This window comes from Labrus mixtus, chromosome 9, assembly GCF_963584025.1.
Source record: "Labrus mixtus chromosome 9, fLabMix1.1, whole genome shotgun sequence".
In the NCBI taxonomy this organism is placed as follows: domain Eukaryota; kingdom Metazoa; phylum Chordata; class Actinopteri; order Labriformes; family Labridae; genus Labrus; species Labrus mixtus.
In genome coordinates this window covers 26,012,112-26,026,596 of record NC_083620.1, presented here as the reverse complement: position 1 = coordinate 26,026,596, position 14,485 = coordinate 26,012,112, and the positions used below count along the sequence as shown (strand labels likewise).

The following is a 14,485-nucleotide window of genomic DNA, read 5'->3' as shown; positions in this document are numbered from 1 at the left end:
GTTTGAGATAAAACTGTAATATTAATCAAACAAGAAATATCAGGTTTAGGTTTGTCTAGAGGCTTAGAGACGATTAAGTTCATGTTCTCTTTGTCCTCGAAGGATTCACAAAAAATGATTACATGCAAAGGGGGTACTTATGAAGGGATTAGTCACACAGATGACCTAGCATTAAGTCCCAGGTATGTGTTTATGGTTTGCAATAACGTGTCCCGTGGCGAGTCAAACGACTGTTATCTGCTTATGTCAGATAAAAGACTACAACGACGATACTCTCAGTGATACTCTTGACTGTACATTTGTACTTGACTTTACATTGATCACTGCACTTCCTATACTACTTGACTGTATATATAATATCCTATTCCACTTGATATTTATTAGCATATTTTTTATAATGTCCATACAATGTAAATATTGTTCATACTGTAACTATCTTATATCCACCAATGCTGCTCTATAATATACCAGTCTTATCTGTATCCTCTGCACCAGTTTACCGTATTACCTTACTACCATATTGCACTTTATGCCTATTCATGTTTGTACTGCACCTTGTTGCTCTTTTGCACTTTTTTGGTTAGAACGCCAAAAACATTTCGTTGTCTCTGCACAATGACAATAAAGTTGAATCTAATCTAATCTCAGTGCATTTTATACTTCAAGTATTTAACGATATATCCTCCATTCTTTGAAAAACACATTAAACGTGTGTGACCTGATTCCCGAGGTTTTGTTTTTTTCTCCCTCCCAGCAAGGATCATGTAGCTGACCAGTGAAGAACAAGGCCTGTCATTGTTGCTCGTTTTAATGCATGGAAATTTCATTTTGATGGTGATTCAGCATTTTTATTCAAAGTTGCCACTCGTCACATAAACAGGTCTGAAACCTACAACAAAAAAAAAAGAATGCAGGTAAATGCATCTTTATGTGTTTTATTAGAACCTGCATGCTATCACATTATAATGAAGTATGATGCAAGTGTTTCCTCTGTAACTGTTGTCTGAGACACGACAGGTACTCGACCAAACTTCTCATAAAAAGATTTCAGACTTTAATGGTTTTCAATGCTGCCACCTGTTCTACTTCAGCGCAGTTCTCTAAATTAAGAACGTCTCGCCATTTCCAGGTGTAGTTTGAGGGTAAACATGATGCCACTTTCAGCTGACTCCACCTTCAGACGTCTAAGCTGTATAAAGAAGGTAGAATCTGTTTCTCCCTCTCTCTTTCTCTCCCACTAAAAGTCTTAAGCGGGACCTTGAGCCAACGAGATCCGATATCGCCTCCGTCTCAGGAGGGTTGAACCTGCGGACACAGAGGGCCTTCTATCCCCGACGAGTCCCTGGAAGAGAGGGTCTTTCTCAGCTCTTTCTTCATCCCCAGCTGCGAACCATGTACTCTGCAGGCTTGGAGATCCTCGGTATGATCCTCGCGGTGGCCGGGTGGCTGGGGGTGATGGTGGCGTGCGGCCTGCCCATGTGGCGGGTGGCCGCCTACATCGGTCAGAACATCGTCATCTCCCAGGTGATCTGGGAGGGTTTGTGGATGAACTGCTCGGTGCAGAGCACGGGCCAGATGCACTGCAAGGTGCACGACTCCATGCTGGGACTTCCTGTGGACCTGCAGGCAGCTCGTGCTTTGGTCATAGTCTCCATGGTGCTGAGCATCGTGGGCATTTGTCTGTCAGTGGCCGGCGCAAAGTGCACCAACTGCAGCCGGGATGTGAGCAGTAAACCCCGACTGGTGGTGACTGCTGGAGTGATCTTTCTGGTGGCTGGACTGCTGCTGCTGGTGGCCGTTTCCTGGACGGCTCATGCCATCGTTCTGGGTTTTTACGACCCGCTGCTGGAGGAGACGGGGAAGAGGGAGTTTGGTAACGCGCTGTACTTCGGCTGGGCTGCCTCCTGCCTGCTCATCCTAGGCGGAGCCCTGCTCTGTTGCTCCTGCCCGACGAAAACCCCTACAGCAGCAAGTAATGGCTCTATGCCCCCCCGGGTGGACTATTCACCGGTCAAGACCGTGTCAGTCAACGGATACACCAGAAGAGACTATGTATGAACAAGTGACGGGAGGGCGCAGACAAAGAGACATGACCAGTGTTAGCAATGTTTGTGCTCAACAGATGATGTGTCATGGGTCTTCATACAGCAGTTTGGACATTAAGTATGAATCACTGATGCATGTCTTATGTCTTTTTTTTTTAGCATTTAGTGTTTGTTGTTGATTCTGTTTCAAACATGAATACATTTTATTTGAAGATTTTCACATTTTTCTATAAAATATGAAGCTCTTTCCTGATAAGAGTACATTCACATAATGTCCATGCTGATCATGTGTGATCAATGCTTGCTTTACAATCAAAGGTTGTAAATGAATAAATAAAAACTTTTCAAAGATGACTTTTTTCAAGCTTTCTTAAAAGTGAAGGTACAGTTTTCAACCCTGCACTATCATACAACCGAGTCAAAAAAAAAGAACCCCAGATGCTTACATCAGAAATTGAAGCTTACATGCAGAGGTTGTTTGGTATGCAGGAACTGGGGGTAGATGCCATCTGCAGAGTTCAGCTGAGTCAACTCATAAGAGCCATACTGGTGCAAGCTGAAATTAGGTATTTTGTTTCATTGTAAGTGGAGGAAAATACACACAATGGGTGGCTTGTTTCAGAGAGCACCTTATGCTGCCTGCCCATTGTAGCCTGTCCTCCATTTGCACAAGCGAAACTGAGAAAGAGATAATAGTCTCTGTCTGCAAGGAGATGTAACCTGCACTGTAACCGAGCCACAAAGACCCTATTGATCAGGTTTGAGGTGTTTACCATTCTCCACCTGTTGGAGTCACTGGAGTAAAAGTCTGACTTAATGCTTGAAGAGTTTCTTGACATGTTTAAAAATGTAAATATAAAACCAAAAGCAGGTCCTGGAGGGGGAATCCATATTTGTTTTTAAAGTGTCTGATGTTTCAACCATATTGTAGCAGGTATACAGTGGAAAACGTACAGGTGATATTACATCATTAATTTCATACTGCATGTCTATTGAAAAGTTCAGTTTTGCAGGTTTACAAAGTAAACACAGTTTTTTTATAAGAAATCCTGATAGGACTACTGGAGGTCAGAGCATGTATTTTTTTTGTGTGTGGCACGTGCAAAAGTTAGACTGAGGTTAAAACTCCTGATGCATTGTGACCTTCAGGGGCAAGGACACTGATAAGACCCCCAGCCCTGTGTACACACATGCAGACAATAGTTCCAGCTTCAAACACACACACACTGACCAAATCTCTCTTTGTGAGACTGTTCCCTGGAATCATGACCTCATAGAGTTACATTTTTCTAACTATTTTTATTATCTTGCTGTGTGCCTCCCAGATACAGAAAACTAAACCTTCAGAGGGGAATGAGTTGTTTGCACACCCCTTCCCAACATGTGGTCTCCGTTATTAACTTCTCATGAAAATATAGGCGGCTGGAAAAGGCATTTTTTAGCAAACAGCAGCCAACACCCCCACATACTTCATCATCTTGTGATTTGAAGTCCGGTAAATGGAGCATTTTAACTAGAATTATTATTGTCCTTATCGCTCAGAAAGCTGTTCCAGTGAACTTCTCTTTAACCAGTTATGTTATCACAGATGTATTTCCCAACTCTTAAGGTAGCATCCCTAATCCAGTTTGTATTCACTTTCCAAAGAAGGGTCCTAGTATTAGTAATCTTTTTGTGGCAGGCTTGTTAAGGGAAGTGATATACTGTACTTGATATTTCATACAAACAAGCAGTAAAAAAATATGTTTCTGACTATAAGATGATATCTAAATAGCAATATTCAGACTTTAAATAGCACTTGTTTTTTTATCAATTATGTGAAAATGATTGCACAACTGATTTTCAAAGAAAAATCCCAACCCCTTAAAACGCTGTAATACCATCACTTAGCCTATATAATGTGCATCCTTTACCTTTCTTTAGCATCATTTATTTCATACAAAGAAGGTTCAATTATAGCTCAAACTCATAATTCTGATTGATATTTTGAAAACAGTAGGAGGCCAACAATGAGAAACCTGAAGGAGAGGATATAGTGCTTTCCACTTTCAATCATTCATTGGCCGACTTTTACCATGTCTGTTATTCTTTAACTACTCCAGACCTGAGATACACACCTCCCCTCACCCAAACAGACGGGAGAGCTATAGGGGAGAAGAGGTTGAATGATTAAGCGTGGGGGGGGGGGCGTTTACATGCCAAGGCTGGGTGTTTGGACGCTCAAACGAGGTGGGACAGAAGATGATTTGAACTTTTCCCGGGGCCAATCGCCAAGCGACTCCACCTTCTGCTCTGAAGATATGTTACCGTTATGTGAGCAATCAGCACCACAGAGACATCAACCGAGTCCAACACAACACGCAGCCGGAGGAGACCTCTGACTATAACACAAAGTGAAGACATGCCTTCTGCTGGAGTGGAGATACTTGGAGTGTCTATGGCCGTCCTGGGATGGATCTCGGCCATTGTGTCGTGCGCCTTGCCCATGTGGAGAGTGTCGGCCTTCATTGGGATGAACATCGTCACGGCTCAGATCACCTGGGAGGGCATCTGGATGAACTGTGTGGTCCAGAGCACGGGTCAAATGCAGTGTAAAATCCACGACTCCATGTTGGCTCTAAGCGGAGATCTCCAGGCCGCCCGTGCCCTCACCATCATCTCCATCGTGTTGGGCGTCGTGGGACTCCTGGTGGCCACGATGGGAGCGAAATGCACCAACTGCGTGGACGAAGACACGGCCAAGGCCCGAGTGATGATAGCTGCCGGGGTGGCTTTCATTGTGGCGTCTTTCACCCAGCTTATCCCGGTGTCGTGGTCCGCCCACACTATCATCGTGGAGTTCTACAATCCGATCATACCTGAGGCACAGAAGAGGGAGATAGGGGCAGCTCTGTACCTGGGCTGGGCCGCCGCCGCCTTCCTGCTCCTCGGAGGGGGGATTCTCTGCTCCAGTTGCCCCAAGCAGCCCGAGAAAAGGTACGGGCCACCTTCAAAGATGGTGTACTCTCACACCAGGTCAATGGCACCGAGCGGTTACGACAGGAGAGACTATGTTTGAGTTCACCACCTGTTCCTATTCTCACACATTTTCTAAGGTGAAAAGTTGAGACACAAAACAACTGGAGGGAGGTTTTTTTTTTTTTTTTTTTAATAACTGTTTTGTATACTGCATATTTCTCTTAATGTTGACTTTGGGGAATCCCTGATCTTTCATACCACCGTGTAGGTAGACTCTTCTTCACAGGTCCTTGGAAGCTGTTTTCTTTCATGATCACATTTTGTGTCTAACTTTGAGACTGTTGGAAGCACTGACCGCTACATTCAAGTGAATAAGGGGAGACCTCATTTTATACTTTATGAAATCACCGTGTAATGTGATCCACGTCTAAAGAAAAGGTGAAGCTGCATTTTTACTTTTTATGTGTATTGACTTTGTATTTTTTTTCCTTGAAGCCACATAATGCTGAATTTGTTTTGTTTCTTTTTCTGGAACGTTCGGTTTTTTAAATGTTACTTTAATGTGTAAATTAAAGTCATTTCTTGTACTTATAGTGTCTCATTATTTAAATGTTTAACAATTAGGATGTTTTATGTTATGTGAAACATGTGAGGAAACTAACAATATAGGTTTATTATGTCAGCATGTTCATCGGCTAAAACATGGTTTAGGATAGAACAGGATTTATTCCAATGAGCTTTTAAGTTATTCTACCTGAACATGTTCAAATACAGAAAGATGTTCATTGCAACAGGTGCAAAGAAAAAGTCTGTTTCCATACATCCCTCATACCAGGCCATTAGGCTGACGACTGGGCTTCTCTATCACAGCATCTGTCCACCTGGCTGTCTCCCATGTGTCTGTTGGCTCTTTGATAAGAAGAACCGCTACTATGTTAGCTTCCCCACACTCACCTATCTGAGCTGCACACCAAACAATGGAGCTGTTTCATGTCAGAGGGGGGAGACGGGGGGGGGTCTGTCAACACTGGGTTACAGAATGCAGGAGGAGGCGGAGGGGTATTTCTCAGGAGACAGTCCCAGCTCTGAAGAATTTCAAGGGCATTCTGCAGACAGGCAGACAGAATCATTAAAGCCGTTTAAACACAAACCTGTCGTCCAGTGAAAGCCTCGTAACTTTGACTAGAAAGTGTTGGAAGTGATCACAAAAAACGGATTGTGTTTGTGTTCTTGTATAGTTTAAGGAAATGTCCCTATCTGGTAATCAGGATACCTTTGTATGATTGTTTGATTCACTGTAGTGTGGAAGCTTTCATTTCAGAGATGCAACGTTTTCACCATGCAGTGATGATAAAAAGGTTAGGAGGCGGGACTAAGGAGCAAAGGTCAGGCATTCTTTATTTATTAGCCATCAGTGTTGAGCTACTAGTTCACTACACTGACGCTTCAGAGCAAGCTAAGCTACATCAGTACAGCCAAGGTCAGCTCACTACATCCAAACGTTCTTTAGATTGAGCCGACATCGCTCCAATAAGTCCTATCAATAAATCTAAGAGTCACTCGTAATGAAATTTTAATTACGCTGATTTACAAAAATAGTGTTGTTCAAGTCACACCTGGCCCCCGCATGAACTTTCGTTTTTACAAGAACCCCCTTGAAAATTTGGGGAAACTAATATTAGCACTTATTGCAGCATAAAAGCTGTTAGGACACAGCAGCATCATTTGACCTGCAACATGGAGTACAGGCTTATTATAACCATAATCATAAAATATAAATATTCAGAAAAGGATTCCATTTAAAGTCTTTTTTTAAAGGTTTATTTTGGGGCTTTTAATGTCTTTATTTAGAGACAGGACAGAGGATAGAGTCAGAAACCTGCAAGAGGGAGATTGGGGAATGACACGCGGGAAGGGACACACAGTTCAGATTTGAACCTGGGCCGCCCGCCAGGTGGACTATAGCCTCCGTACATGGGACTTGTGCATTAACCACTAGGCTAACGATGCCCCCCCCCCCCCACACCCCTTTAGGTTAAGATCCTGGGGAGTCGGTTTAGGCGAGACTGCATCAAATTGGATCCGAGGGTTAACATTACCATTTAAAAAAAAAAAATGAGAGCTAATGAGTTTTATTGAAATATGATTCAGTTTTATAGTTTGATAAATTTAAAAAAAAAAAAAACATGAATTATTGATGCAGAGTGAAGGGATGTGTTGGAAATGTTTGGTTTGGATCCCCTCATCACTCAGAGGGAACATACTGCACGTCTTCTGAGTGAAGAAATGTGTTTTCTTTTCAGTAAGACATCGCCCTGTTTCACAAGGTACAGCAGATCACTGATTGGATGGATGGGGGGGGTTTAAAAGTTATGTAAGTGTAATAAACTTCACGGTCCAAGATGTTGTCCCAGTTGGAACACATGAGGGAGATTTTGGGAGGCATGTTTTAGACGGCTCTCTCAAAGCACCTCATAAAGGGTTGTCTTTTGGAAGAATGCCATGCATCCCTTGTGATGGAAATATTCCCAGTGAGAATATCAACAACAAGAATATGAACTACATGTTGGTTTCTCCTTTAGTTTTAATACATCTGTTAAACTCACTTTGAGCCCAGGAGGTCCTCCTCCCCCTTACATTTAAACATAAAGTTGCAATAACAAACAGTCGCTTTTCTCGAGTGACGCCTTCACATTTACTCATAAATCCTCATTTTCAATCGCACAATACAATTTAATCAACCTCACAACTGTTTCTCTAACGGTGCATGAAATACTCTGAGTCCTTTCAGCTGTAAAAGGCTCTTTGTGGCCAGGCCCATTGTGACATGTAAGCTGAGAGCAGACTGTGTCCAGGTCCTTCCTCCCCTTTTGGTGATGTCAACTCCTTAAAGAACTCCTCCCATTCACTTGTTCTGCCATATAAAGGATACTGGTACAGTCCAGTCATCAGATCATCGAACACACACACACACACACACACACACGCGTGCGGAAGCAAGGCTTGAAATCATCTAAATTAGCAGCTGGGGTCTCCAGGTTGACTCTTCCCCCTTGGCAGCTTTAATCTGCGATCTCCTCTCAGGTGTGAAACAAACTCGGCAGTAGAAGAAGAAGAAGAAGAAGAAGACGACGACGCTTCAGTATGTCTGTAGGCCTGGAGCTGATCGGCATCTCCCTGTGCATTTTGGGATGGATTATTGCCATCGTGGCGTGCACCCTCCCCATGTGGAGGGTGACGGCTTTCATCGGCAGCAACATCGTGACAGCTCAGATCATCTGGGAGGGTCTGTGGATGACCTGCGTGGTCCAGAGCACGGGTCAGATGCAGTGTAAGGTCTACGACTCCATGCTCGCCCTCTCGCAGGACCTCCAAGCTGCCCGCGCCCTCACCGTCATCTCCATCCTGCTCGCCATCTTGGCCGTCCTTGTCGCCATCGCCGGGGCTAAGTGCACCAACTGCATAGAGGACGAAGCGTCCAAGGCCAAGGTGATGATCATCTCCGGGGTCTTCTTCATCGTGTCTGGAGTCATGCAGCTCATTCCTGTCTCCTGGTCGGCCAACACCATAATCAGGGACTTCTACAACCCTCTACTGACGGACGCTCAGCGGAGGGAGCTGGGAGCCGCTCTGTACATCGGCTGGGCGGCTGCCGCGCTGCTGATCCTCGGCGGTGGACTCCTCTGCTGCTCCTGTCCGCCACGGGAGACCAGGTACAACCCTTCACGGATGGCTTACTCTGCCCCGCGGTCCGCAGGAGGCCCCGGGTTAGAGAGGAAAGACTACGTGTGACTGAAGGTCAAAGAGTGAAAAAAAAAAAAAAAAAAAAAAAAAAAAGACATTTTCAAATCTGACAAAAGCTCTCCTCCGCACCAATCCGAAGGTGAACTGAGGAAAAGAGCTCACAGGAACAAGGAGACTCCGCGATGAAGGATCGCTTTGATTTAACCCCTTAATGCTTCACGTCTCTGAATGAGGCGTCTTGTTTTCAGAGAATAAAAAAATAGACTCCGCAGACACTGGAGTGGAAATTTCCCTAAAAACCAAAAAAACAATTACATTTCTGTTCTTAGAGCTCCGGCGTATTTAAGGTCAACACGCTTCATGTTGGTGTCATTACAAGCACACATTTGTTTATGCGGTCTCAGCTCCTTCATGTTTACCACTGAATATTTTTTTTTTTTTACAAAAAACAATTGTGCCCGCTCCATGTTTCACCCTCACACGAGGCACCGCTGTGTACAAAATGGATGTGAAATGGTCACCAACAGGGTCATGTTGTACGTGTATGATTAATCGTCTGTAAGAGTCATGAGAGATGATAACTGTGTTCAGTGCAGCTTTTAAGTGCGGTGTGGTCAGGGTGGGGACGGGAGGCTTTGTGAACGCTCGACACTGGCAGCACTAAAGCACCTGCGTTCACCCATAATGGCAATCATGTCTGTGTATTATAAACAATGTCAGTCCAGTTCATGTATTTCAAAATGTGTTTTTTTTTAATAAAAATGTTTTTTTTTTTTTAAATAATGTCTTATTTTGTTTTATTAAAAAAATGATCTTTACATGTGCCTGATGCGTTTAACACCATCCTTCAGTTAAGGTTTGCAAACAGCTTGTTCACTCCGGCGTGAGTCAGTAAACTAAAACATGACGTATAGATGTGTTTCCAGGCAGGCACCTTCGTAAGAGTACGCTGTCATTCAATCCCGAGGGCTACGTTACCGGCAACTGACAACTTAGCCACACACGCTCCAAACAATTAGGCTCAGGATCAGTTACCGAGCAGAGGTGAGAAGTGTGAGGAACCATGAGTGAAATCAATCCTGGATGTTATTTTTTTTTTTTTTTAAACCACTCAGACTTTGATTATGATTGGCTGTTAGACAGATATCTCCTGTTCAGTTATGAACTGTTAAATTAGGATTTTTCTTCTTTGTTGTCCAGCTGCAGCCAATATTCTTGCAGTGAAAAGCCAACAGGCAGTTTCCTGACATAGCTTCTCTTCAATGTCTCGTTTTTTCCTATCTGACATGCATCTAGTGATCTACATTTAATCATGAGATGCAGCAAAGCAGCATTTAGTTATCTCAGCAGTAGCTTATCTACCAAACCGTGTTTATCAGCCAGCGTTTCCCCTTAGAGACCAGCCTAGTTTTCAAAAACACACATGCAGTCACAGCTGATAAGGGCAACGACATGAAACATTAATGGAGACCTTATAGTAAATATGGGAAGGGTTCCTCAGAGCCGGATCGAATGACTTTCCAACTCCTGTCACCGACTCTAATATCGATGTCAACGTTGTCTCAAACAAACAGCAAGGAACTGCTTGACATCTGGTCACGACTTCAGAGACTACAGCTCATTTACATTCTGATGAGTGTTCGACAAGAGAAGGAAACATTTAAGATCATTTTGGTGTTTTGACGCATGTGACACTCATTTACATATCTCAACATGAAAGAACTCCCACTTTTATTTAAAAATATTTTAAAGACGTGGTTTAGACGTAGGAATAAACTTCTAGTGAAACCGTAATCTTTTTTTATTTTTTTAATTCTCTGTTGTGGTAAAATGTGTCTTGACAAAACACAACAATAGTTTGAGTGTTTCGGGGGATTTTCAGTAAAATCAAGAGGTTATTTAATCGTGATTTTTTTAAACTGAACTATTGGTGGATAATTATTTCTTCTATATGCTCTGATTGGTGGAACCTTCATTGAATCATGTTTTAGTAGTTTTTAAATAGTTGCCCTCTTTAATGTGTTGTTTCTTGTAAAATCTGTTTTGTAATTTGTGTGTCATGATGTATCAAAAAGCACCGCAAAATCATAAATGTCCACTTTTTTTTTTAATGCTGCAGACGTTTCGGGCAAAGCTCTTCTTAAGTGACTTCAGTCAAAAAAAAACTCAGACAAGAAGGCTGATTACAGCAGCTCCCAAAGACATGAACCATAAAATGTACTGAACAGCAGCCTACTCACAAACGGACACATGAAAACAATAAACATACAATTAATTCAATATTTGGTCCAAAAAATCTAATATTGATCAAATAAAATGATGCTACAAAATTATAATAATAGTTACAAAATAAATGTATTTTAAAATAATTCTAACTAATTCTAAAACTAAAAATTTGCACGATTTAATTCAGTAATGTTCAGTGTTACGGCTGTATGTTTGTCCCGCTCCCCTTCTGTTGTCTCCAGCCCAACAGGTGAAGAGCTTAAGAGCCCAGCGCTGGCTTCAGGAGGAGAGAGGCTTTTTGAGTTGGGACTGCTGCTGTGCCTCTCAGTCAGAGATTGTGTGTTGTCTTTTAGTTTTTGAGTTGATCTTTGTTTAATCATCTAGTTTGTCTGTTCATGAATCCATTGGTTTTGGTGTATTGTGTGTTTTATTTGGCTTAGTTTGAGTAGTTGTTAGCCCCATTGGGCCGCCTTATGGTGGGGTGTAACAACTGCATAGCCTGATTTAGTCGAGAAAAGTTGAGTCCTCTTGGCTCTTTGAATGTCCGGGAAATGAATCCAAAAATATATTTTTTTTTGCAGAAGAAGTGTCAAGAAGGATGTCACGATCTCACTGGCTGCAAAACAAATCTACCTACAGACACAAATAAAGTAACCTGAAGCTGAAGTCACAGTGTTCTCTGAATGTAACAGTCAAAGACTACAAAACAAAACAAAACAAAACAAAACAAAACAAAAGGAAAAGATTCATCTCACTTTTCCTGAAATACAGGTTACATGTTGATCCAAAACCTTTATTTTACCATCTCTACTGTTTTTGTGTAATACATACAGTGTGTATGATGTTTATGATGTTTCTGATGGTTTTTCAGCCTCTTTGTTTTTAAAATGTAGATTTCCATTAATTCTTCACTGAATTACAAATAACTCTGCACGGTTAACAAACCTGATTAGGACTTCAGAGTGATGCTATCCAAATCATGACTTGACAAAAACTACAAGATAAAGAAAATGAAGGCAGCTCTTTCCTGTGCGGTGTGACAGAGCATCATGACCACAGAGCTTCCTGTGTGCTGTTCCAGTCACTTCTCTCGGAGCCTCGGGCATGTTTGGTCACTGCTAAGCTAATGATTGATTCTTACACAGATAGAAATCTCAGACACCACCACCAACAGAGTTTATGTTCTTAATGGTAAAGTGTCAACTAAAACACTTCCCTTTAATTTTAAATATTCAAAGTGTGAGTGTGAGGAGTCATCAATAAATAACAACCAGCTAAACCATCAAACAAACTCAGCCTGGTGAAGTAAAAAGACCCCGAGGTTGTGATGAAACTGAATATCATTAAAAAAAAAAGCTAAACCTGCTGGTTGTAAAGAAGAAGAAATGGCATTCTGTGAGTCTCTGCGGTCATGCTCTGCTGGCTCTGGCCAAACTTTGGTCACATGACCGATACTGGGGAATGTGAAGGGCAGAGAGGTTGCCTGGCACCTGAAGTCAGAAAGAGAAAGCAGCCTTCCCACCCCACCCTCGCTGAAAATAACACAGGCTCACTGTGTCCACTCAGTGGGAACGGAAACTCTCTGAGAGTATTTACCTGCGACGGCAAGAAATCTAAATCCAGATCTAGACCACAGCAGAGCCACAAAGAAGTCGATTCAGCGAGAGCACGGTGCCACAGAGTCATGTTGTTCAAAATAAAACACTGAACCATTTCTACCAAACATGTCTGATATTTTACTTCTCAGGGGGTCATCAGGAAAAAGCTGCTGAAAAAGTCAACAAAATGGCTTCATTGTACATGATCTGTTGTGGCTGCTTTGACATTTACCTTTGCAGATGTTCAATTCCTGGCCTGAATTTTTTTGTCCCAGTCTGACCTTTCAACGGGCATGAAGATATTCTACAATAAAATCAGTAAAAACAGGGAGCAGTGAGAAAGCTAGGAACAATGTGGATTTCAAAATAGTTTGCAAACATTTAGCAAAGCAGATAATGGAACCAACATATTTGCCAAACCGCAAGGAGAGATAAAAAAAGTGTTTCAGGGAGAAACAGGACTTCTGTTTGATTACAACTGGGAACTTTTTCTTGGAATTAAGTAATGTTTAAAACATCATGTATGCCACTGAGAGGTTAAAAGGGTTTAATGGTGAAGAGGAAGAAAATTGAGGCCGGGGCGGTTGACCTGGTTCAAAGCAAATCTCTGAGATTATCAGAAATATGTTTGTTTGTTTTCACCAGAATATGATGTGGTCGTTAAAGAAGGAGGGCGGTGCTGAAGGGTACACAGTGTGAGCCAGGGCATCCCTTAGGTCAGGTTGTACATGCTGTGTGTGTGTGTGTGTGTGTGTGTGTGTGTGTGTGGACCTGAGAAGAGGCGGTCCCTCCCTCTCATTCCAGCTCTGTGACTATTTCCTACCGAGCAGAGATAAAAAAAATAAAAAAATAAAAAAATAAAAACTCACACTCATCACTTTTTCTGTTTCACATTAAATAATAAAATGATAAAAGCCAGTTTGGGCTGAAAGAAGCCTAATGAGAGAGGAGGTTAGGTAAACATAAGGTCATTGGCTCATAACGAAACACGAACGCAACATAGTTTGTTAAGATCTGTGAATGACTCACCGAAAGTTGAAGAAAAGTTGACCACGTAGCTGAAAATAAAATGGATTAAGTGCTGTCACAGTTGAAGACAAACACGGTGCAATCTTTACACATTCAGTCAAAAATGTTCCATTTTAAAGAAGCACACATTCCTTTGTCTTACTAATACAATTGTATCCTTATTATCAAAGATCGTTGCATCAAAATCACAATCGCAATATTATTACGAGAGTGTTTTCCCAAAGAATCAGCCAGAGAAAATGATCCTGCTGCCCCCTAGTGGTCAAACGGAAAACTTGTAAGAGGATTCTTTAATTACAGGAGTGTTATAGAAATAAAATCCTCTACTGCTGAATACACTGTTACTGTATGTCTGACTTTCGTTTTAATGAAAGAAAGAAAAAGACACGCACATCCTTCAAGATCCGCACACCAAGAAGCTCCCGTTTGGAGGATTTATTAAGTGACGTTTCGAGCCAACATGCTGAGATATATCAACTTTCTCACCATAGTTCATGTCTTAGGGATTGGCCTTTAACCTACTGTTTTCCTTTTTTTTATGGGGTGGGGGGCTTGGACAACAAGTTATTTGTATTTATCATCATCATCATCATCATCATCATATAATGAACAAGCTGATAAAACACCACCATTAAAACAAAAGACAGCTGCACCAGTGTCTTAACAGGGATGACTGGTATCGCACAGAACTATGACTGGGATTTGTCAGCAGCAGAATAATGATGATGATAAAATACATCTGTAGGCTACATCAAGTTTTTCACAAGAGCCTGGAAAGTGTTAACTCCTGCATTATAAAGTAGTTCTCTTGCACTAGACCATCGAGGGTTTTTTTTTTAGTATCATCATTATCAGCAAATGTAAGCTTGACTTTTAAACCTGGTC

At 42.0% G+C, this 14,485-nt stretch overlaps 3 protein-coding genes across 3 annotated transcripts in view; 2 read left to right on the top strand and 1 right to left on the bottom strand.

The window, feature by feature from the left end:
* LOC132980807 (cytochrome P450 2G1-like) overlaps window positions 1–14,485 on the bottom strand; it is a 102,191-nt gene that overhangs the window by 25,571 nt on the left and 62,135 nt on the right. The window lies entirely within an intron of this gene.
* Window positions 940–2,393, top strand: LOC132980795 (claudin-4-like). The gene has a single exon (XM_061047129.1). It carries the CDS (start codon window positions 1,393–1,395, stop codon window positions 2,056–2,058), a length of 666 nt encoding a protein of 221 aa, XP_060903112.1. The 5' UTR covers window positions 940–1,392; the 3' UTR covers window positions 2,059–2,393.
* On the top strand, window positions 4,096–9,530 carry LOC132980794 (claudin-3-like). Its single transcript, XM_061047128.1, has 2 exons — window positions 4,096–4,937; window positions 8,147–9,530. The coding sequence occupies exons 1-2, from the start codon at window positions 4,447–4,449 to the stop codon at window positions 8,793–8,795; spliced, it is 1,140 nt and encodes a 379-aa protein (XP_060903111.1). The 5' UTR covers window positions 4,096–4,446; the 3' UTR covers window positions 8,796–9,530.